The 22,454-nt window shown below is 38.3% G+C and overlaps 2 protein-coding genes across 3 annotated transcripts; one reads left to right on the top strand and one right to left on the bottom strand.

Moving 5' to 3' along the window:
- The first annotated feature begins 1,554 nt into the window (after positions 1-1,554).
- LOC105389372 (coiled-coil domain-containing protein 74A) lies at positions 1,555-19,498 on the top strand. Of its 2 annotated transcripts, none has more exons than XM_048622614.1 (9): positions 1,555-2,146; positions 14,422-14,587; positions 15,498-15,580; positions 15,824-15,945; positions 16,240-16,432; positions 17,407-17,537; positions 17,632-17,741; positions 17,981-18,076; positions 18,309-19,498. In XM_048622614.1, the coding sequence occupies exons 1-9, from the start codon at positions 2,099-2,101 to the stop codon at positions 18,383-18,385; spliced, it is 1,026 nt and encodes a 341-aa protein (XP_048478571.1). In that variant the 5' UTR covers positions 1,555-2,098; the 3' UTR covers positions 18,386-19,498. The 2 variants fall into 2 exon arrangements, with proteins under 2 accessions (XP_048478571.1, XP_048478572.1); XM_048622615.1 differs by having other exon boundaries at positions 1,562-2,146; positions 16,240-16,384.
- A 71-nt stretch (positions 19,499-19,569) lies between these two features.
- On the bottom strand, positions 19,570-22,213 carry LOC105389373. The gene is made up of 5 exons (XM_048622613.1): positions 21,936-22,213; positions 21,492-21,661; positions 21,027-21,169; positions 20,558-20,742; positions 19,570-20,032 (listed from the first exon to the last, which is right to left on the bottom strand). The coding sequence occupies exons 1-5, from the start codon at positions 22,049-22,051 to the stop codon at positions 19,594-19,596; spliced, it is 1,053 nt and encodes a 350-aa protein (XP_048478570.1). The 5' UTR covers positions 22,052-22,213; the 3' UTR covers positions 19,570-19,593.
- Between the last annotated feature and the right edge of the window lie 241 nt (positions 22,214-22,454).

Below are 22,454 nucleotides of genomic sequence, written 5' to 3'. Positions count from 1 at the left end.
CCACTTTTCGCCAGTGTTATGACATAAAGTATGCAAAAAGTATGCATTCTAATAAAATATGTAAAAAGATTTATATTTCTTATCAGCAAGTTGATAGATAAAATAGTTAGAATTTCAATAAGGGTTGTCTTTAAAACTGAAAAAGTCACAACAATCATCTTAGCTGGAAGTAAAGATTAGCGGGCTTTGCAATAAATAGTTAATATTTAATTATTCGAGATGCAGCGTTTGATAAGGCCACATAGGTAGGTACATCAGCCAGTGAAAGCGCTGAGTTCTCATGATTTTTCATGAGATAACATTAAATTAGTCACCTTATGATAATGCAGCTGTGGGACACTCATTGGTAGTCTAGCAGTGGACGATTATAATATATGTGGATGATAATTATAATTTACCCATATTGTGTTACCATAATGTACCCATGTCTGTTTGAAAATCATCAACCTCATCTTTGATGATTTTCAAACAGACAAAAGGATTTTAATGTTTATATCTATTCAAATTCAAACACGTAGCGCCATCTTCAATGTTTTGTCAAAACTATTACTGAGTTATCAGTATAAAAACTTTTGTAGGGTTTCATATCCTACTACAGGCATAGATGGCGTTGAAAGGAAACCTAAGAAGGGAATATACATTTTACCACCTCTTCCAAGCCACCTGCATACCTGGCACGGGGCGCAAGACTCGCACGACAAGACGTGGCAAAATTAACGCATCGCACTCGCTCACATCGCGCATTTTGATATTGTTGATGGACGATGGTTGATGATGATGATGATAAGCGAAAATAAAGTATAATAGGCCTTATTAACGATTTACGAGGGAATTGTGCTAGGACAGGTAATCAGGTAATACTAATGAATAAAAGAAAAGTCAAAGAAAAATGTCCCTTAGTAGCAAGTTACGTGGCCTGAAAATGGACTATAAATATTAAACGTTTTTAACCTACCCTTATGTTACTGTCTTATTAAGTAGGTAAGTACCTTCTGTACCTACCTAATGCATTAGGTATATTCAGTTAAAGTTTCCGTTAATTTCACCCTCACTTAAAGATTGCAGTGCAGTTTAGACACGAACAATTTAATGGCGGCCTAATTTGCTTATTCAGTTACTCTTCTGACCTGCAATGCATTAGTTAAGTAGATAGTCAGGTAACCTACATAGTACTACATACCGAACCATTCTTTCTTTTCAAAGCAATGTAGTAACTACTAACTAACTAGTAAGAACCTAGGTAAGTACATACTTACTACAAAACCGTAGTAGTTTTATCTATGTAGATTTACGATTCTATAAAAAAGTTCAATTAACTAGTCCAACAATGTACGATGAGAATTAGTAGGCAGGTAGGTACACTAGGTACGCACATTTACCTCCACACCTACAAATTAACCATAATAATATGGAAACACGTTTGACAAAGTAGGCAGGTAACAACTAAGTTTCCCATTTGCCATAAATACAACAGTAATTGGCCATAATGTAGTAATAACGTGAGTCTAGTTATACAGCATAAAGCCATCAGCACAGTTGGCAGCTCGCCACGCTGGCACGGATGAGCAGGCAAAGAAGTGCCCGTGAGTCAGCGGTAGAAGGAAACCGGGGGACTATTCTCATGCACACCTCGCGAAGAAACAGTCAGGGCACTGTGTGGAAATCGCGTCGTTAAAGTCGCAGGGGTGCCAGGATAGGCGCCGAGCGGCGCGCGTTGCGATCGATAGACACTGCACCTCCCCGCCGCCCCGCAGCCGCCGCCCGCACAGCCAGGCCGGCCGCCGCACCGACAAAACCGAAAAAATACCCAAAAATTAACCAAAAACATTCAACAAACTAGTGCTTTCTCGTGTCAATTCATTAGCAAGTCAAGGTCGCAGCGGTCAGCGACCTGCAACATTAGCAGTTGCGAAACTCTACCTCAATGGACAAGCAATACGAATTAGCTTTGCGTTATTTTTGATAATTACGATACGCAAGGCCGTCTCTAGCTGATCTGATGTGGGATTATCATTACGAGGAGCTGAGCGCGTGCCGAGAGGTGGTCTTAGACAAAGGAAGCGCCTAAAACAATAGTGTTTGATTACAACAATCGAAAATGGCATCTAAAGTCCTGGTGCCGACGGCTCCTTTTGCCAAATTACAAGTAAGTACACAGTTTCCTTTATCATTTCTTATAAATCTCAGTAATCTGACCAGTGTGAAGTTGGCAGCCTAAAGTTAGCAGCCTAAGTGTAGGCGACCAAATTAAGAAGGTTACGATTTGTACCACACATATTATTCAAAATTAAGGCTAATTTCATATTACTAATAAATACAAATGTATTAAATAATTAAAATTTAAAACATCGAATGACCAAACCGCAAAATAAAAAGCAAAATATTTTTTTAAAAATCTATTCTCCATAAGTGGATGACGTTTCAACCACGAAGGAGTCGGAAAGCCACGACCAGACCTAGTTTAAATCGAAGGCTGGTTAAGTAACACCACCTGAAAGAAGTTTCATCAACATTTAAAGAGGATTACAGGTGTCAGTAAGAAGAAGAATGCTGAAATCTGGGGAAAAAATACATATTTCACAAAGTTTTTTAAAAATTTCAGCCGAAAATGCTGATAAGAACAATACGTCTGCTGGTTTATATGATCGGCAATAATGATAACTGAAAACTGTTTTCAGGATTTTCAGCTCACATGAGTACCTCTTCAGTTATAGGTAAATAGGTATTTAGCGGCCCAAGTCAAAATAATACACTCATACCCTCAGATACCCTAGAAGCAGGTGGAAAGCCACGACCAGACCTAGTTTAAATCGAAGGTTGGTTAAGTACCAACAGCTGAAAGAAGTTTCATCAACATTGAAAGAGGATAACAGGTGTCAGTAAGAGGAAGAATGCTGAATTCTGGGGAAAAAATACATATTTCACAAAGTTTTTTAAAATTTTCAGCTGAAAACGCGCACAAAACCACAACGTCTGCTGGTTAATATGATCGGCACTGATAATTGCTAAAAACCATTTTCAGGATTTTCAGCTCACATGAGTACCTTTCCAGTTATAGGTAAATAGGTATTTAGCAGCCTAAGTCGAAATATTACACTCATACCCTCAGATACCCAAGAAGCAGGTGGAAAGCCACGACCAGACCTAGTTTAAATCGAAGGTAGGTTATGTAACAACAGCTGAAAGAAGTTTCATTAACATTGAAAGAGGATTACAGGTGCCTGTAAGAAGAAGAATGCTGAATTCTGGGGAAAAATTAGACATTTCCCAAAGTTTATTGAGATTTTAGGTGGAAATCCTCATGAATCCCCTAGAAGCAGGTAGAAAGCCACGACTAGACCTAGTTTAAATCGAAGGTTGGTTAATAACCAACAGCTGAAAGAAGGTTCATCAACATTGAAAGAGGATTACAGGTTCCTGTAAGAAGATGAATGCTGAATTCCGGGAAAAAAAATACACATTTAATAAAGTTTATTGACATTTTAGATGGAAACCCTCATGGATCCCCTAGAAGTAGTTGGAAAGCCACAACCAGACCTAGTTTAAATCAAAGGCTGGTTAAGTACCAACAGCTGAAAGAAGTTTCATCAACATTGAAAGAGGATTACAGGTGTCAGTAAGAAGAAGAATGCTGAAATCTGGGGAAAAAATATATATTTCAGAAAGTTTTTTAAAATTTTCAGCTGAAAATGCTGATAAGACCACAACGTCTGCTAGTTTTTATGATCGGCACTGATGATTGCTGAAAACCATTTTCAGGATTTTCAGCTCACATGAGTACCTCTTCAGTTATAGGTAAATAGGTATTTAGCGGCCTAAGTCGAAATATTACTTTTATACCCTCAGATACCCAAGAAGCAGGTGTAAAGCCACGACCAGACCTAGTCTCAATCGAAGGTTGGTTATGTACAAACAGCTGAAAGAAGTTTCATCAACATTGAAAGAGGATTACAGGTGTCAGTAAGTGGAAGAATGCTGAATTCTGGGGAAAAAATACATATTTCACAAAGTTTTTTAAAATTTTCAGCTGAAAATGCTGATAAGACCACAACGTCTGCTAGTTTTTATGATCGGCACTGATGATTGCTGAAAACCATTTTCAGGATTTTCAGCTCACATGAGTACCTCTTCAGTTATAGGTAAATAGGTATTTAGCGGCCTAAGTCGAAATATTACTTGTATACCCTCAGATACCCAAGAAGCAGGTGTAAAGCCACGACCAGACCTAGTCTCAATCGAAGGTTGGTTATGTACAAACAGCTGAAAGAAGTTTCATCAACAATGAAAGAGGATTACAGGTGTCAGTAAGTGGAAGAATGCTGAATTCTGGGGAAAAAATACATATTTCACAAAGTTTTTTAAAATTTTCAGCTGAAAATGCTGATAAGACCACAACGTCTGCTAGTTTTTATGATCGGCACTGATGATTGCTGAAAACTATTTTCAGGATTTTCAGCTCACATGAGTACCTCTTCAGTTATAGGTAAATAGGTATTTAGCGGCCTAAGTCGAAATATTACACTCATACCCTCAGATACCCAAGAAGCAGGTGGAAAGCCACGACCAGACCTAGTTTAAATTGAAGGTTGGTTATGTACCAACAGCTGAAAGAAGTTTCATTAACATTGAAAGAGGATTACAGGTTCCTGTAAGAAGATGAATGCTGAATTCCGGGAAAAAAAAAACATATTTAATAAAGTTTTTGACATTTTAGATGGAAACCCTCATAGATCCCCTAGAAGTAGTTGGAAAGCCACGACCAGACCTAGTTTAAATCAAAGGCTGGTTAATAACCAACAGCTGAAAGAAGTTTCATCAACATTGAAAGAGGATTACAGGTGTCAGTAAGAAGAAGAATGCTGAAATCTGGGGAAAAAATATATATTTCAGAAAGTTTTTTAAAATTTTCAGCTGAAAATGCTGATAAGACCACAACGTCTGCAAGTTTTTATGATCGGCACTGATGATTGCTGAAAACCATTTTCAGGATTTTCAGCTCACATGAGTACCTCTTCAGTTATAGGTAAATAGGTATTTAGCGGCCTAAGTCGAAATATTACTTTTATACCCTCAGATACCCAAGAAGCAGGTGTATAGCCACGACCAGACCTAGTCTCAATCGAAGGTTGGTTATGTACAAACAGCTGAAAGAAGTTTCATCAACATTGAAAGAGGATTACAGGTGTCAGTAAGTGGAAGAATGCTGAATTCTGGGGAAAAAATACATATTTCACAAAGTTTTTTAAAATTTTCAGCTGAAAATGCTGATAAGACCACAACGTCTGCTAGTTTTTATGATCGGCACTGATGATTGCTAAAAACTTTTTTCAGGATTTTCAGTTATAGGTAAATAGGTATTTAGCGGCCTATGTCGAAATATTACTTTTATACCCTCAGATACCCAAGAAGCAGGTGTAAAGCCACGACCAGACCTAGTCTCAATCGAAGGTTGGTTATGTACAAACAGCTGAAAGAAGTTTCATCAACATTGAAAGAGGATTACAGGTGTCAGTAAGTGGAAGAATGCTGAATTCTGGGGAAAAAATACATATTTCACAAAGTTTTTTAAAGTTTTCTAAAGTTCCTGTAAGAAGATGAATGCTGAATTCCGGGTAAAAAAATACATATTTAATAAAGTTTTTGACATTTTAGATGGAAACCCTCATAGATCCCCTAGAAGTAGTTGGAAAGCCACGACCAGACCTAGTTTAAATCAAAGGGTGGTTAATAACCAACAGCTGAAATAAGTTTCATCAACATTGAAAGAGGATTACCGGTGTCAGTAAGAAGAAGAATGCTGAAATCTGGGGAAAAAATATATATTTCAGAAAGTTTTTTAAAATTTTCAGCTGAAAATGCTGATAAGACCACAACGTCTGCTAGTTTTTATGATCGGCACTGATGATTGCTAAAAACTTTTTTCAGGATTTTCAGTTATAGGTAAATAGGTATTTAGCGGCCTAAGTCGAAATATTACTTTTATACCCTCAGATACCCAAGAAGCAGGTGTAAAGCCACGACCAGACCTAGTCTCAATCGAAGGTTGGTTATGTACAAACAGCTGAAAGAAGTTTCATCAACATTGAAAGAGGATTACAGGTGTCAGTAAGTGGAAAAATGCTGAATTCTGGGGAAAAAATACATATTTCACAAAGTTTTTTAAAGTTTTCTAAAGTTCCTGTAAGAAGATGAATGCTGAATTCCGGGAAAAAAAATACATATTTAATAAAGTTTTTGACATTTTAGATGGAAACCCTCATAGATCCCCTAGAAGTAGTTGGAAAGCCACGACCAGACCTAGTTTAAATCAAAGGGTGGTTAATAACCAACAGCTGAAATAAGTTTCATCAACATTGAAAGAGGATTACCGGTGTCAGTAAGAAGAAGAATGCTGAAATCTGGGGAAAAAATATATATTTCAGAAAGTTTTTTAAAATTTTCAGCTGAAAATGCTGATAAGACCACAACGTCTGCTAGTTTTTATGATCGGCACTGATGATTGCTGAAAACCATTTTCAGGATTTTCAGCTCACATGAGTACCTCTTCAGTTATAGGTAAATAGGTATTTAGCGGCCTAAGTCGAAATATTACTTTTATACCCTCAGATACCCAAGAAGCAGGTGTAAAGCCACGACCAGACCTAGTCTCAATCGAAGGTTGGTTATGTACAAACAGCTGAAAGAAGTTTCATCAACATTGAAAGAGGATTACAGGTGTCAGTAAGTGGAAGAATGCTGAATTCTGGGGAAAAAATACATATTTCACAAAGTTTTTTAAAATTTTCAGCTGAAAATGCTGATAAGACCACAACGTCTGCTAGTTTTTATGATCGGCACTGATGATTGCTAAAATTTTTTTTCAGGATTTTCAGTTATAGGTAAATAGGTATTTAGCGGCCTATACCGAAATATTACACTTATATCCTCAGATACCCTAGAAGCAGGTGGAAAGCCACGACCAGACCTAGTTTAAATCGAAGGTTGGTTAAGTACCAACAGCTGAAAGAAGTTTCATCAACATTGAAAGAGGATTACAGGTGTCAGTAAGAGGAAGAATGCTGAATTCTGGGGAAAAAATACATATTTCACAAAGTTTTTTAAAATTTTCAGCTGAAAACGCGCACGAAACCACAACGTCTGCTGGTTAATATGATCGGCACTGATAATTGCTAAAAACCATTTTCAGGATTTTCAGCTCACATGAGTACCTCTTCAGTTATAGGTAAATAGGTATTTAGCGGCCTAAGTCGAAATATTACTCTCATACCCTCAGATACCCAAGAAGCAGGTGGAAAGCCACGACCAGACCTAGTTTAAATTGAAGGTTGGTTATGTACCAACAGCTGAAAGAAGTTTCATTAACATTGAAAGAGGATTACAGGTGCCTGTAAGAAGAAGAATGCTGAATTCTGGGGAAAAAATTAACATTTCCCAAAGTTTATTGAGATTTTAGGTGGAAATCCTCATCAATCCCCTAGAAGCAGGTGGAAAGCCACGACTAGACCTAGTTTAAATCGAAGGTTGGTTAATAACCAACAGCTGAAAGAAGTTTCATCAACATTGAAAGAATTCTGGGGAAAAAATAGACATTTCCCAAAGTTTATTGAGATTTTAGGTGGAAATCCTCATGAATCCCCTAGAAGCAGGTGGAAAGCCACAACTAGACCTAGTTTAAATCGAAGGTTGGTTAATAACCAACAGCTGAAAGATGTTTCATCAACATTGAAAGAGGATTACAGGTTCCTGTAAGAAGATGAATGCTGAATTCCGGGAAAAAAAATACATATTTAATAAAGTTTTTGACATTTTAGATGGAAATCCTCATAGATCCCCTAGAAGTAGTTGGAAAGCCACAACCAGACCTAGTTCAAATCAAAGGCTGGTTAAGTACCAACAGCTGAAAGAAGTTTCATCAACATTGAAAGAGGATTACAGGTGTTAGTAAGAAGAAGAATGCTGAAATCTGGGGAAAAAATACATATTTCAGAAAGTTTTTTAAAATTTTCAGCTGAAAATGCTGATAAGACCACAACGTCTGCTAGTTTTTATGATTGGCACTGATTATTGCTAAAAACTTTTTTCAGGATTTTCAGCTCACATGAGTACCTCTTCAGTTATAGGTAAATAGGTATTTAGCGGCCTAAGTCGAAATATTACTTTTATACCCTCAGATACCCTAGAAGCAGGTGGAAAGCCACGACCAGACCTAGTTTAAATCGAAGGTTGGTTAAGTTCTAATAGCTGAAAGAAGTATCATCAATATTGAAAGAGGATTACAGGTGTCAGTAAGAAAAAGAATGCCGAATTCTAGGGAAAAATACATAATTTACAAAGTTTTTCTAAGTTTCCAGGTGGAAATCCTCAAGGTACCACTAAGACTGCTGGTTTATATGATTTTTACAGATGATAGCTAAAAATTTTTTTGTACATAACCAACCTTCGATTAGGACTAGGTCTGGTCGTGGCTTTCCACCTGCTTCTAGGGTATCAGAGGATATAAGTGTAATATTTCGGTATAGGCCGCTAAATACCTATTTACCTATAACTGAAAATCCTGAAAATGATTTTCAGCAATCACCAGTGCCGATCATAAAAACTAGCAGACGTTGTGGTCTTATCAGCATTTTCAGCTGAAAATTTTAAAAAACTTTGTGAAATATGTATTTTTTCCCCAGATTTCAGCATTCTTCTTCTTACTGACACCTGTAATCCTCTTTCAATGTTGATGAAACTTCTTTCAGCTGTTTGTACATAACCAACCTTTGATTGAGACTAGGTCTGGTCGTGGCTTTCCACCTGCTTCTTGGGTATCTGAGGGTATAAAAGTGATATTTCGTCTTAGGCCGCTAAATACCTATTTACCTATAACTGGAGAGGTACTCATGTGAGCTGAAAATCCTGAAAAGGGTTTTCAGCAATCATCAGTGCCGCTTATACAAACCAGCAGACGTTGTGATCTTATCAGCATTTTCAGCTGAAAATTTTAAAACACTTTGTGAAATATGTATTTTTTCCCAGATTTCAGCATTCTTCTTCTTACTGACACCTGTAATCCTCTTTCAATGTCGATGAAACTTCTTTCAGCTGTTGGTACTTAGCCAGCCTTTGATTTAAATTAGGTCTGGTCGTGGCTTTCCAACTACTTCTAGGGGATCCATGAGGCTTTCCATCTAAAATCTCAATAAACTTTAGGAAATGTGTATTTTTTTTTCCCTGAATTCAGCATTCATCATCTTACAGGAACCTGTAATCCTCTTTTAATGTTGATGAAACTTCTTTCAGCTGTTGGTACTTAATCAACCTTCGATTTAAACTAGGTCTGGTCGTGGCTTTCCACCTGCTTCTAGGGTATCTGGGGGTATGAGTGTAATATTTCGACTTAGGCCGCTAAATACATATTTACCTATAACTGAAGAGGTACTCATGTGAGCTGAAAATCTTGAAAATGGTTTTCAGTGATCATCATTGCCGATCATATAAACCAGCAGACGTACTGGTTTTATCTGCATTTTCAGCTGAAAATTTTAAAAAACTTTGTGAAATATGTATTTTTTCCCCTGAATTCAGCATTCTTCCACTTACTGACCCCTGTAATCCTCTTTCAATGTTGATGAAACTTCTTTCAGATGTTTGTACATAACCAACCTTCGATTGAGACTAGGTCTGGTCGTGGCTTTCCACCTGCTTCTAGGGTATCTGAGGGTATAAAAGTAATATTTCGACTTAGGCCGCTAAATACCTATTTACCTATAACTGAAGAGGTACTCATGTGAGCTGAAAATCCTGAAAAAAGTTTTTAGCAATCATCAGTGCCAATCATAAAAACTAGCAGACGTTGTGGTCTTATCAGCATTTTCAGCTGAAAATTTTAAAAAACTTTCTGAAATATGTATTTTTTCCCCAGATTTCAGCATTCTTCTTCTTACTGACACCTGTAATCCTCTTTTAATGTTGATGAAACTTCTTTCAGCTGTTGGTACTTAACCAGCCTTTGATTTAAACTAGGTCTGGTCGTGGCTTTCCAACTACTTCTAGGGGATCTATGAGGGTTTCCATCTAAAATGTCAAAAACTTTATTAAATATGTATTTTTTTTCCCGGAATTCAGCATTCATCTTCTTACAGGAACCTGTAATCCTCTTTCAATGTTGATGAAACATCTTTCAGCTGTTGGTTATTAACCAACCTTCGATTTAAACTAGGTCTAGTTGTGGCTTTCCACCTGCTTCTAGGGGATTCATGAGGATTTCCACCTAAAATCTCAATAAACTTTGGGAAATGTCTATTTTTTCCCCAGATTTTAAAAAACTTTGTGAAATATGTATTTTTTCCCCAGAATTCAGCATTCTTCCACTTACTGACACCTGTAATCCTCTTTCAATGTTGATGAAACTTCTTTTAGCTGTTTGTACATAACCAACCTTCGATTGAGACTAGGTCTGGTCGTGGCTTTCCACCTGCTTCTTGGGTATCTGAGGGTATAAAAGTAATATTTCGACTTAGGCCGCTAAATACCTATTTACCTATAACTGAAGAGATACTCATGTGAGCTGAAAATCCTGAAAATGGTTTTCAGCAATCATCAGTGCCGATCATAAAAACTAGCAGACGTTGTGGTCTTATCAGCATTTTCAGCTGAAAATTTTAAAAAACTTTGTGAAATATGTATTTTTTCCCCAGAATTCAGCATTCATCATCTTACTGGAACCTGTAATCCTCTTTCAATGTTGATGAAACTTCTTTCAGCTGTTGGTTATTAACCAACCTTCGATTTAAAGTAGGTCTAGTCGTGGCTTTACACCTGCTTCTAGGGGATTCATAAGAATTTCCACCTAAAATCTCAATAAACTTTGGGAAATGTCTATTTTTTCCCCAGAATTCAGCTTTCATCTTCTTACAGGAACCTGTAATCCTCTTTCAATGTGGATAAAACATCTTTCAGCTGTTGGTTATTAACCAACCTTCCATTTAAACTAGGTCTGGTCGTGGCTTTCCACCTGATTCTAGGGTATCTGAGGGTATGAGTGTAATATTTCGACTTAGGCCGCTAAATACCTATTTACCTATAACTGAAGAGGTACTCATGTGAGCTGAAAATCCTGAAAATCGTTTTCAGTGATCATCATTGCCGATCATATTAACCAGCAGACGTATTGGTTTTATCTGCATTTTCAGCTGAAAATTTTAAAAAACTTTGTGAAATATGTATTTTTTCCCCAGAATTCAGCATTCTTCCACTTACTGACACCTGTAATCCTCTTTCAATGTTGATGAAACTTCTTTCAGATGTTTGTACATAACTAACTTTCGATTGAGACTAGGTCTGGTCGTGGCTTTCCACCTGCTTCTTGGGTATCTGAGGGTATTAAAGTAATATTTCGACTTAGGCCGCTAAATACCTATTTACCTATAACTGAAGAGGTACTCATGTTAGCTGAAAATCCTGAAAACGGTTTTCAGCAATCATCAGTGCCGATCATAAAAACTAGCAGACGTTGTGGTCTTATCAGCATTTTCAGCTGAAAATTTTAAAAACTTTCTGAAATATGTATTTTTTCCCCAGATTTCAGCATTCTTCTTCTTACTGACACCTGTAATCCTCTTTCAATGTTGATGAAACTTCTTTCAGCTGTTGGAACTTAACCAGCCTTTGATTTAAACTAGGTCTGGTCGTGGCTTTCCAACTACTTCTAGGGGATCCATGAGGGTTTCCATCTAAAATATCAATAAACTTTATTAAATGTGTATTTTTTTTCCCGGAATTCAGCATTCATCATCTTACAGGAACCTGTAATCCTCTTTCAATGTTGATGAAACTTCTTTCAGCTGTTGGTTATTAACCAATCTTCGATTTAAACTAGGTCTAGTCGTGGCTTTCCACCTGCTTCTAGGGGATTCATGAGAATTTCTACCTAAAATCTCAATAAACTTTGGGAAATGTCTATTTTTTCCCCAGAATTCAGCTTTCATCTTCTTACAGGAACCTGTAATCCTCTTTCAATGTGGATGAAACTTCTTTCAGCTGTTGGTACTTAATCAACCTTCGATTTAAACTAGGTGTGGTCGTGGCTTTCCACCTGCTTCTAGGGTATCTGAGGGTATGAGTGTAATATTTCGACTTAGGCCGCTAAATACCTATTTACCTATAACTGAAGAGGTACTCATGTGAGCTGAAAATCCTGAAAATGGTTTTCAGTGATCATTATTGCCGATCATATAAACCAGCAGACGTATTGGTTTTATCTGCATTTTCAGCTGAAAATTTTAAAAAACTTTGTGAAATATGTATTTTTTCCCCAGAATTCAGCATTCTTCCACTTACTGACACCTGTAATCCTCTTTCAATGTTGATGAAACTTCTTTCAGCTGTTTGTACATATTCAACCTTCGATTGAGACTAGGTCTGGTCGTGGCTTTCCACCTGCTTCTTGGGTATCTGAGGGTATAAAAGTAATATTTCGACTTAGGCCGCTAAATACCTATTTACCTATAACTGAAGAGGTACTCATGTGAGCTGAAAATCCTGAAAATGGTTTTCAGCAATCATCAGTGCCGATCATAAAAACTAGCAGACGTTGTGGTCTTATCAGCATTTTCAGCTGAAAATTTTAAAAAACTTTCTGAAATATGTATTTTTCCCCAGATTTCAGCATTCTTCTTCTTACTGACACCTGTAATCCTCTTTCAATGTTGATGAAACTTCTTTCAGCTGTTGGTACTTAACCAGCCTTTGATTTAAACTAGGTCTGGTCGTGGCTTTCCAACTACTTCTAGGGGATCCATGAGGGTTTCCATCTAAAATGTCAATAAACTTTATTAAATGTGTATGTATTTTTTTTCCCGGAATTCAGCATTCATCTTCTTACAGGAACCTGTAATCCTCTTTCAATGTGGATGAAACTTCTTTCAGCTGTTGGTACTTAACCAGCCTTTGATTTAAACTAGGTCTGGTCGTGGCTTTCCAACTACTTCTAGGGGATCCATGAGGGTATCCATCTAAAATGTCAATAAACTTTATTAAATGTTATTTTTTTTTTCCCGGAATTCAGCATTCATCTTCTTACAAGAACCTGTAATCCTCTTTCAATGTGGATGAAACTTCTTTCAGCTGTTGGTACTTAACCAACCTTCGATTTAAACTAGGTCTGGTCGTGGCTTTCCACCTGTTTCTAGGGTATCTGAGGGTATGAGTGTAATATTTCGACTTAGGCCGCTAAATACCTATTTACCTATAACTGAATAGGTACTCATGTGAGCTGAAAATCCTGAAAATGGTTTTCAGTAATCATCATTGCCGATCATAAAAACTAGCAGACGTTGTGGTCTCATATGCATTTTCGGCTGAAATTTTTAAAAATCTTTGTGAAATATGTATTTTTTCCCCAGATTTCAGCATTCTTCTTCTTACTGACACCTGTAATCCTCTTTCAATGGTGATGAAACTTCTTTCAGGTGGTGTTACTTAACCAGCCTTCGATTTAAACTAGGTCTGGTCGTGGCTTTCCGACTCCTTCGTGGTTGAAACGTCATCCACTTATGGAGAATAGATTTTTAAAAAATTATTTTGCTTTTTATTTTGCGGTTTTGTCATTTGATGTTTTAAATTTTCATTATTTAATACATTTGTATTTATTAGTAATATGAAATTAGCCTTAATTTTAATAATGTGTGTGGTACAAATCGTAACCTACTTAATTTGGTCGCCTACACTTAGGCTGCTAACTTTAGGCTGCCAACTTCACACTGGTAGTAATCTGATAGTTACTATGTGTTGACTCGAGGAAATGCGAAAGACAAAGGACTAATTAGGTGGTGCATACACCTGTCGGTCATTGACATATCGGAAAAGCCACTGTGTTACGTGACAACACGGTTTTCCCAGGTACATACAACCAACCAACTCTTCAGGTTCCTACCCTTAATTCAGGAATCTGTAAGAATATTTAATAAGCTAAGAGAAAACTGCGTTATTCCCCTTTCCTGGTTTATTTATTATGCAAAAGATTCCTTCTCCGTATACAGTAGCGTTCCCATGCATTTTAGATGAGATGTATGCCCCCTGCGTTACGGATCTGTTATATTTAGTACTGGCCAGTCTGTATTATCTCTACAAATAGGTCATCACATTCTTTCTTTTCATCCTGAAGACTTAGCCTTTGTCTTGTTGACCTCTTTGTCTCTCTATCATTGCCAATAGAGAGACGGCAGCACACAAAGGTTGCTTGGTAGAGTTAACTTTTAGGTAATATAGCTTAATTTATTCGCAGTACCAAGCAATCAAAAATCCTTAAGCAGCATTACTCATCCGTCAAAATGGATTTGCGATGCTGCTTGATTGTGGCAAGGCTGGCATTATCTTTTACTCCGTATATGCATAATCAATTATCCACATTTGCCAATGACCCTTTATCTTTCCTTCCAGATCAAGTCCAAGTCGCCGCCCTCAGAGCCAGGGTTCGTGGTGAGCGGCGACCCGGCCAGCCGCGCGGCGCACCTCGAGCACAGCGTGAGGTTCCTGCAGGAGCAGCACCGGCTGATGCTGGGCGGATTGCACTCCGAGATCGAGGCGTTGAGGGAAAGGAACCGAGGTTAGTTGGTCTTCTAGCGAGTTGAAGTTCTGAAGTCACTCAATGTCTGGGGAGACTGTTGTCTAGGCGCGACAGTGACGGTGAGATCGAGGCCTTGAGAGAGAGGAACCGAGGTTTGTGTGGGTTTTGACTACGGTTTAAGGTCTGGGTATACTGCCAGCAGGGGGGTATACTGCCAGCAGGATGGTATACTGGAGCACAGCGTGAGGTTCCTGCAGGAGCAGCACCGCCTCATGCTGGGCGGCCTGCACTCCGATATCGAGGCGCTGCGGGAGAGGAACCGAGGTTTGTGTGGGTTTTGACAACGGTCTAAGGTCTGGGTATACTGCCAGCAGGGGGGTATACTGCCAGCAGGATGGTATACTGGAGCACAGCATGAGGTTCCTGCAGGAGCAGCACCGCCCCATGCTGGGCGGCCTGCACTCCGAGATCGAGGCGCTGCGGGAGAGGAACCGAGGTTTGTGTGGGTTTTGACAACGGTCTAAGGTCTGGGTATACTGCCAGCAGGGAGGTATACTCGAGCACAGCGTCCGGTATCGAGATCAATGCCTTGAGAGACAGGAACCGAGGTTTGTGTGGGTTTTATTAACGGTCTAAGGTCTGGGTATACTGCCAGCAGAGAGGTATACTGAAGCACAGCTTGATGTTCCTACAGGAACAACACCGGCTCATGCTGGGCGGCCTGCACTCCGAGATCGAGGCGTTGCGGGAGAGGAACCGAGGTTTGTTGGTATTTTCAACGAGCCGGCCGAAATTTCTGAATTGTATTTTCGCTGAACCAATACTTTTATGGCAGGTTTTGAGAGTACAGATGAGAGGATGTCTCCTGATGATAGATCGCTAATGTGTTAAGGCTGTATTAAAGTGTTTTAATCGAGTGTTAATAAAGGATTCGTTTATTTGATTTCAGATTTGCAATTCCAACTGATTTTCAACAAGGAATCGTCATCGAAAACTCCGTCTCCATCGACTGAAGATACCGAGAAGAATGAAGTAAGCAAAACCACCCTTTATTGTTCTCGTAATTCGTGACCATCCAAATATTCCCAGAAACCATTGATTGTGAACTGAACCATCACTGTATGGCCTGATAACATTCCTATCGATTTCTGACATGTTATCAACTCTTCTGCTACCGTTCTGTGTAGGTATTATAGCGCAGTTGTCTGATGTACATCCGACTTTACCTCAGTAATGTTTCTTCTTTAACTTATCACCCAATCTTCCACCCACCAGGAGCCTCGCCTAAAGCAGGAGATCTCCCGGCTGGAGCGCGAGGCGGCGGCGGCGCGCGGCGCGGCGCGGGCGGCGGAGGCGAGGGCGCTGCAGCTGCAGACGCTGGTCGATGCGCAGGCCGAGTATGTACCGTGATTTTAAAGTAAAAGGAGTCTTCTTGGGAATTTCGGTATAAAAGTTGTCTGTGCTGTACTCCAATGTTCAATCTGTGTCTTGGACACCTTGGCACGATTCGTCAGAAGTAAGACAAAGTTTAACGCTATTTAATAACATTGTAATATCATTTCTAAATAATTTAACCGGTATATTTTTTCGGTATTTGATACCGGTATTTAGTTTTTTTTATCGCACGACTTACCTAAAATACTATTTATTTATAAACATTTACCACATGTAACATAACCCCTAACCTACAGAAAGATTCGCGAGCTAACCGCCGCGGCCTCCCACAACCCTCCAGAGGGTGGCGACGAGAGCCGCGCGGAGCTGCGCGCGCGCCTGGCGGACGCCGAGCGGCTGGTGCGGCGCCTGCGCGGGGACGCCGAGCGCCAGCGCAGAGAGGTACCCGGCGGCGCCGTCACCAATCTCTTGTTTGACGGCTCGGCTCACGTACGTCGCGTTTCTACCCGTGACGGCAAGGACGGGGCGTTGGCAAGCGATGCTCGTGGAAATATTGAGTTTTTGACAAAGAATTAAAGGTTTTGATATCACTAAAATTAGAATTTGTGCCCTGAGAATTGACATTATTGAGTTTCTTATTTTATTCGAGTTATATTTATATGGTTGTTGTTAAAGTTGGGATTGGTGGGGTTGGCTTCTCATTCTAATCATGTTGACGACAAACTAACAGTAGTCGCTAAATTATAGTGGGTTTGATAATTCATTTATAGAATTAGGAAACCCTAAACTCATTCGTGAGGATTAGTTATTGGGGTTTGATTATTAGACATTGGATTCTTTCGTGTTATTATATGAGAGTTTAGAGGGTTTAAAGTTTGTCTGCTTCTTGAATTGTTACCGTTCACAGTTTGACCGCTTCCTTATGTACTACTGCCACTTCACCAAGTTATAATCTTTCTCGTCCTATTAAATACGCAAAAATTATGTATACTCTCCTCACATCTGCTTACGTTTTTAGATTGTACCTTGTGTAACCTAGATTTACTAACAGTAGACTCATATAACAATTAAAATATATAAACACATAGAATACACGTAATTAGTTTTATATATCTTGTGACAATAGTCCCGTCCTCGTTTTGTCGCGTTCAAATTGTTTTAAAAGTTCGCATGTACTTGGAACATCAAAATTTACACCTTCGATTTATACGGTCTTTTGTTTCAACAAAGCGGATATTTTGATTTGCTGATGGTGCAAAAATACCATCATCAGATCACAATGGAACAGTTTTCTTGATAACTGGGTCGTATTATCACCAATCTGGCCACCTTTCCGAGTAGATACGAATGTGCATGATCAACACCTTTTTAAGTTTCTTGCATGCAATGTTGTGTAGTAGGTCTTGAATATAATTCTTGTAGCATTGTAAACGGTGCTTAATCACAGTACTTACGGTCCACAGTTGCAGTGTATGAAGAACTCTTTGCAAGCGTCAATTCGTGCCAGCGGACTAGAGGCAGGTTTCGGCTTCCACAATTCCTATCACTTCCCTCCTCTCCAAAGCTCAGATTTTTGGAGAGAGCCCCTAAGAGAGTAAGTAAATACTTTATTTAACGCCAAAAACACTATCAAAGATTAGCTAACCAAAATAACGAAATATTTATAGCAATAATTATTATTATTTCAGAGACTACAACCTAATGGGTTCGCGCAACCGCAATAATAGAAGACCGATAACTCTACCCGAACTGTCGGCCACCGGCCATCAGATCCACAGATCTACCGTGTATGCCAATCGTGAGTACCTACCACCTTTGTAAAAGATGAATGCACTCGTTTTATACCTAGTAGGCAGAAAACCTAAGTAGGTGTAGCATATGTATAAGTAGTAGGAAAGTAAGTCCTTTAAGAAATTAATTTAGTGGCTCTTGTTGATTACCGATGGCACAGCTTAACACAAATAATATATACTTAAATTAAAAATAAAACGAGATAATGCATTAGAACAGTAATAACGTTTGTCATTTTTGTTCTAGCTCATACACGGCCTAGAGCTAATGGATACGAGTCTAAGAAGAAAGTCATGAATAATGAAAATGTCAACACAGGGAGGACCACCGAAGAACAAGCAGGTAAATAAATGTAGAATGAATTTAACCAGTTTATCGATAACTAAACATCTTAACGCCATGTTTATCGATAACAAAACATCTTGTACCGGTTTTAACCGGTAACGAAATTTTCTGACATGCCCTTTTTTTTCTTTTCGAAAAGCGAGTAAAGAGATTTAAGACCCTCTGCTGACTCTGCTCGTAATAAAAAAGATTATTATAAAGATCAAAACTGTTTCATTTTGTCTTTCAGCAAACACCGGGCAAATGGAGGGGCGGGCGCGGCCGAAACGGCAACATCGCAAGCAGCACGCGGCCACCGACACATAACTACTCCTCGCGCCCGCCACGCCACTCAGACGCAACAGGTTTCGGAAAATACTGGACAGGATACTACCCAATCGACAACGGAGGAGTATATACGATTCAGCAGATTTTGAAGACCAAAATTTACTTGACTAACTGTTTTAAACCTCACAGAAAGAAAAAGCTATCGTGTCCATAAACGTGCTTTTAACGGAACTTGAGTGGTGTCTGAGCCTAAATAAATTTACACGACTGTAGTACTCTCAGTGAAAGCGTAAGCTCGTATTCTATTATCTAAAAGTAGCTAGCATAATTATTGAAGGACGAGATTTTTTTCTCATAATATATATAAATATTATGGTACAATTTCATAATAAATATGGTATTTTTACAAATCGTCTAAAAACGCGTATAGTTTAAAAGCGTATTTTGGTGTCATTTTTGTCTGTAATGCTATGGTTTTCTCGATAAGGGCATGAAATTGGCAGTTATTGCGTGTGAGTGACGAGTGCAGCAGTGTGATAAGACCCTAATAGTATGCCCGCTTTGCGTTTTCGGACCACTACAGTCAATTAAGCAACTCGGGTTATGCTCTAGGTATTTACATACTCTTATCGTGAAAACCTGCCCTACAATCGAGTCCATGTAATTATCCAGTGTTTGATCTCTGTATTTCTATGTTTTAATTATTGTAATACATACCTAGTAATATAGCTATCCATATTCGAATAATCACCTTAGCTCTAGTCTTAGGTGAATTTTAATATTCAAATTCTTGTCGAATATGTCATGTATATGTGACGCTTTCTGTAAGTTATGAAAACCGGTATTATACCGGTATAAGCCTGGTCTATGCACATCACTTTTACGATATTTCGACACGAAAATTTATAATTGTATCAAGTTATCGACCAGCTTATTGACTAGCTGTACTTACAGAAAATAATTCGTTTTACTATATCCGTGTATGATTATAGGGATGTATCTTAATAACATAGATTTTAGAAGCAAGGCGGTTTTGATTGAGAGTACTGCGGTCTTAAAAACAATTTGTAGCCTTATCAATATTAATCTATGAAATACCATTATGATTATTTACTATTGTATTGATTATTATATTATAATATATTTATTGCCACTAGAACAAATCTCTATTTATTTCACTTAATTAGTGTTAGGAAATTAAAAATGAAAAATGAAAAAATGACTTGAAATAAAATATTTAAAATTTATTAGGTATTACAAAATTCAGAAAAAAACTTATTTTTACTAGAATTATCAGTAGAATATTTCAACAAGTTACCAAGTAACCACATCACAGATTTGCTCATCACAACATTATTTAAAGTTAAAATCTTTTTGAACACTAAACCAAAATTATTTCTAACAAAGTACTCTAAAACTATATCACAAACATTGCACTCAATACACAAGTTAGACAAAGTCCTAATTAGATATAATAGTTCATTTGTATGAGGTCCGTTTTCGTTTGACAGATATGATTCCATACTTACTTTAGTGCTTTCTAGAAGTTTTAGAAGCAGGTCTTGGTTTACTTCTGGCAGGGATGTGAAATCCGGATGACAGGACAGAGTGAAGAGAACACGACTGAAGGCCGATAGCAGGTCTCTTGAAGATAATATTTGCAGTAATTTTTGAAGATGTTCAACCCTGGAAAATACAAATGACTGATTTATTTTCTACGATCTATGTTTACACATTTCACACACAAAGTAATTGCAATAATTTATAATACAACTCAATTAACTAATAACTTTAAAAACCACATATAAACCACCATATAATCATACCAAAGCACACATTCTCACAACACACACGCATACATACATACATTCACACTGACACACACCACTCACATATAATGTTCTATTTATTTAGTTAACACAACACCCAGGGACGTGCTGAAAAACAGCGCTGTCACAAAACATCTGTTTACGGGAGCAAATGCTGAGCATGGCACCTTTTGCCGAAAGTCTGTATTTACATATAGGAATAATTATGTTTAGAAATAGGATTAGTACTAGTGATTCTTTCCGCATGTTTGCAAATGTTTCGGCAATAAATATTATTTTCTTTCTTTCTTTCTTAACCATGAATTCACTAAGTATATTTTTAAAGAAACTGATACATCCCTAAATAGCACATTAGAAAGTAAAAACCACTATAAAAACTCACTTCAAATCGCTCTTCAACTGGTAAACAAAATGGCCGACAGCATAGCCCACAGCATCAACAACCTCCTCATCGGCAGTGGAGCCCAGGACCGTGACCAGCTTGGCCAGCGCGCCCTGCGCCGCCAGCGCCGCGCCCGCCCGCGCGGAGGAACCCGCCAGGTTGCCAAGAGACCAGATACTGGTCACCTGGAGGAGCAGTGGTGAAATTAGACATTTATGCCGGGGTGTGTCAGATTATGGGACTTTCGAAGAAACAAATAGGCACTAATAACAATGTAATGTTTATATATTATTTTAAAGGAACTTGTAGATGATGGATGTCAATGACTGTGGCTGCTATTCAATGGTATTTAGGTATATGGCATTGGCATACTGCATAAGGGGCCCAACAGTGGAACCTCTATGGCACATAATACTGAATTTCACCTCTTGAAATTTGCTTTGGATAAATTATATGTGAAGATACTTACAGCCAACTCAGAACTAAGACTATCAATGCCCACAGCTAGGTATGGGGCCACATGTTTGGTCAAGGCCAGCGCCCCGCGCTCGTCGCCCAGAGACAGGTTACAGCAGCACCCTGTAGCTTCCACCTGCTTCTTGGTGTCATGACCTGTGACAATCAATTACTTATTTTAGTTTATGTACCTACATGTGACTAAATGTATATGATTTAGAAAGTATTCTTTCAAGTTTTACATACAAAATTGATGAAAAGAAAAATTTGCTCCTAATTATTAGTGCATAGCATATTCACAATTGATGTATAAACCGATTGATGTGTATGACCTTGGTAACCCGGAGACACCAAATCCTTTAGATTTAAAAATTGAGATGAGATTTTAAGTAATTGTATTTTATTAAAGTTATAATATGTTTTTACTTGAGTCTCAAGCTGAAGAGGTTTTACTATACCTGACTGTAACATGCCCTACCTGATATTTCTCTCACAAGGCCCCTCAGAGCTCCGTGGGTGCTCAGAACAATGTCTATATTCTTAGCGTCTTCTAATAGAGCATTCTTGAGGGTGCGTAGCTCATCCACATACACTGGAGATTTGGTCTTCAACTTGCTGGCTATGTCGACCACTGTGCCCGAACTTTTACTGAAAGGAGTAGTCAAAATGCGTTTAAGATGGTAGAAATTATAAGGTAACTTATTAAAAGAACCCTACAAGGCATGTTATAAAGAATTAGGCTGCAGGTTTCTTAGAAATATTGTTGTATGCATACTATTGTTCTGTTAAATAAATAAAGCATTTATGCGTTACAGCATCACAAAGATCGCAACCCACCCTTAAATACTTAAATGGTATTTATTGTCATAAACTGGATCTAACCTCAAATCTTTTCATAAAGTTTAAAATTCATAATACGCACCAGGAATCAGGAATAGATCTTCTTAAATCCGTGTCCTCACCACGGTGGTTCCTTCTACTCAATCTCACCAAATTTCGAGTGCTTTCTCGTATAACTGTTACTGATTCTTCTTCCATACTTCAATCACGACACACTAGTAAGGAGGAGAAATCAAAATGATCTGAAATGTAAGCAATATAATTTCACGGCCCTACGTAGTTACCTAATTCTACAAAGTTTTTTGTAAATGTAAAGTAAAGGTAAACATAACAAAATTGGCCGCTCGCAGATCGCGCCTAAAATTCAGCTGATACAACTGTCACTGTAACTTTGACACAGAGTTTGACAATGACAGTTGTTACGGTACTCTGTGTCCAGTGGTCCGAGTCTGTCCCCAGAAGAAGCACTAGCTGGATAAAATACAGCCTGACCCCAGGAATATAAGTACACGAGAATGCCTGACCCTTCTTGTTAGAGAAGTACCTACTTAATATCTTCCGTGGCCTGACCCTAACCGTAAACTGCTGGGCGATCTGAACA

This window comes from Plutella xylostella, chromosome 8 (assembly GCF_932276165.1).
Source record: "Plutella xylostella chromosome 8, ilPluXylo3.1, whole genome shotgun sequence".
NCBI classification, from domain to species: domain Eukaryota; kingdom Metazoa; phylum Arthropoda; class Insecta; order Lepidoptera; family Plutellidae; genus Plutella; species Plutella xylostella.
This window is presented reverse-complemented; position numbering and strand designations above follow the sequence as displayed.

Excerpts from the sequence above, each read along its gene's own strand:
- LOC105389373 (XM_048622613.1), bottom strand. The coding sequence starts at position 22,051 with ATGGAAGAAGAATCAGTAACAGTTATACGAGAAAGCACTCGAAATTTG. Across the intron at positions 21,662-21,935 it reads AGATCTATTCCTGATTCCTG|TAAAAGTTCGGGCACAGTGG; the intron begins GTGCGTATTATG and ends TACTCCTTTCAG. Across the intron at positions 20,033-20,557 it reads CAGTTGAAGAGCGATTTGAA|GGTTGAACATCTTCAAAAAT; the intron begins GTGAGTTTTTAT and ends TGTATTTTCCAG.
- LOC105389372 (XM_048622614.1), top strand. The coding sequence starts at position 2,099 with ATGGCATCTAAAGTCCTGGTGCCGACGGCTCCTTTTGCCAAATTACAA. Across the intron at positions 2,147-14,421 it reads CTCCTTTTGCCAAATTACAA|ATCAAGTCCAAGTCGCCGCC; the intron begins GTAAGTACACAG and ends CTTTCCTTCCAG. Across the intron at positions 16,433-17,406 it reads TGTTTGACGGCTCGGCTCAC|TTGCAGTGTATGAAGAACTC; the intron begins GTACGTCGCGTT and ends TACGGTCCACAG.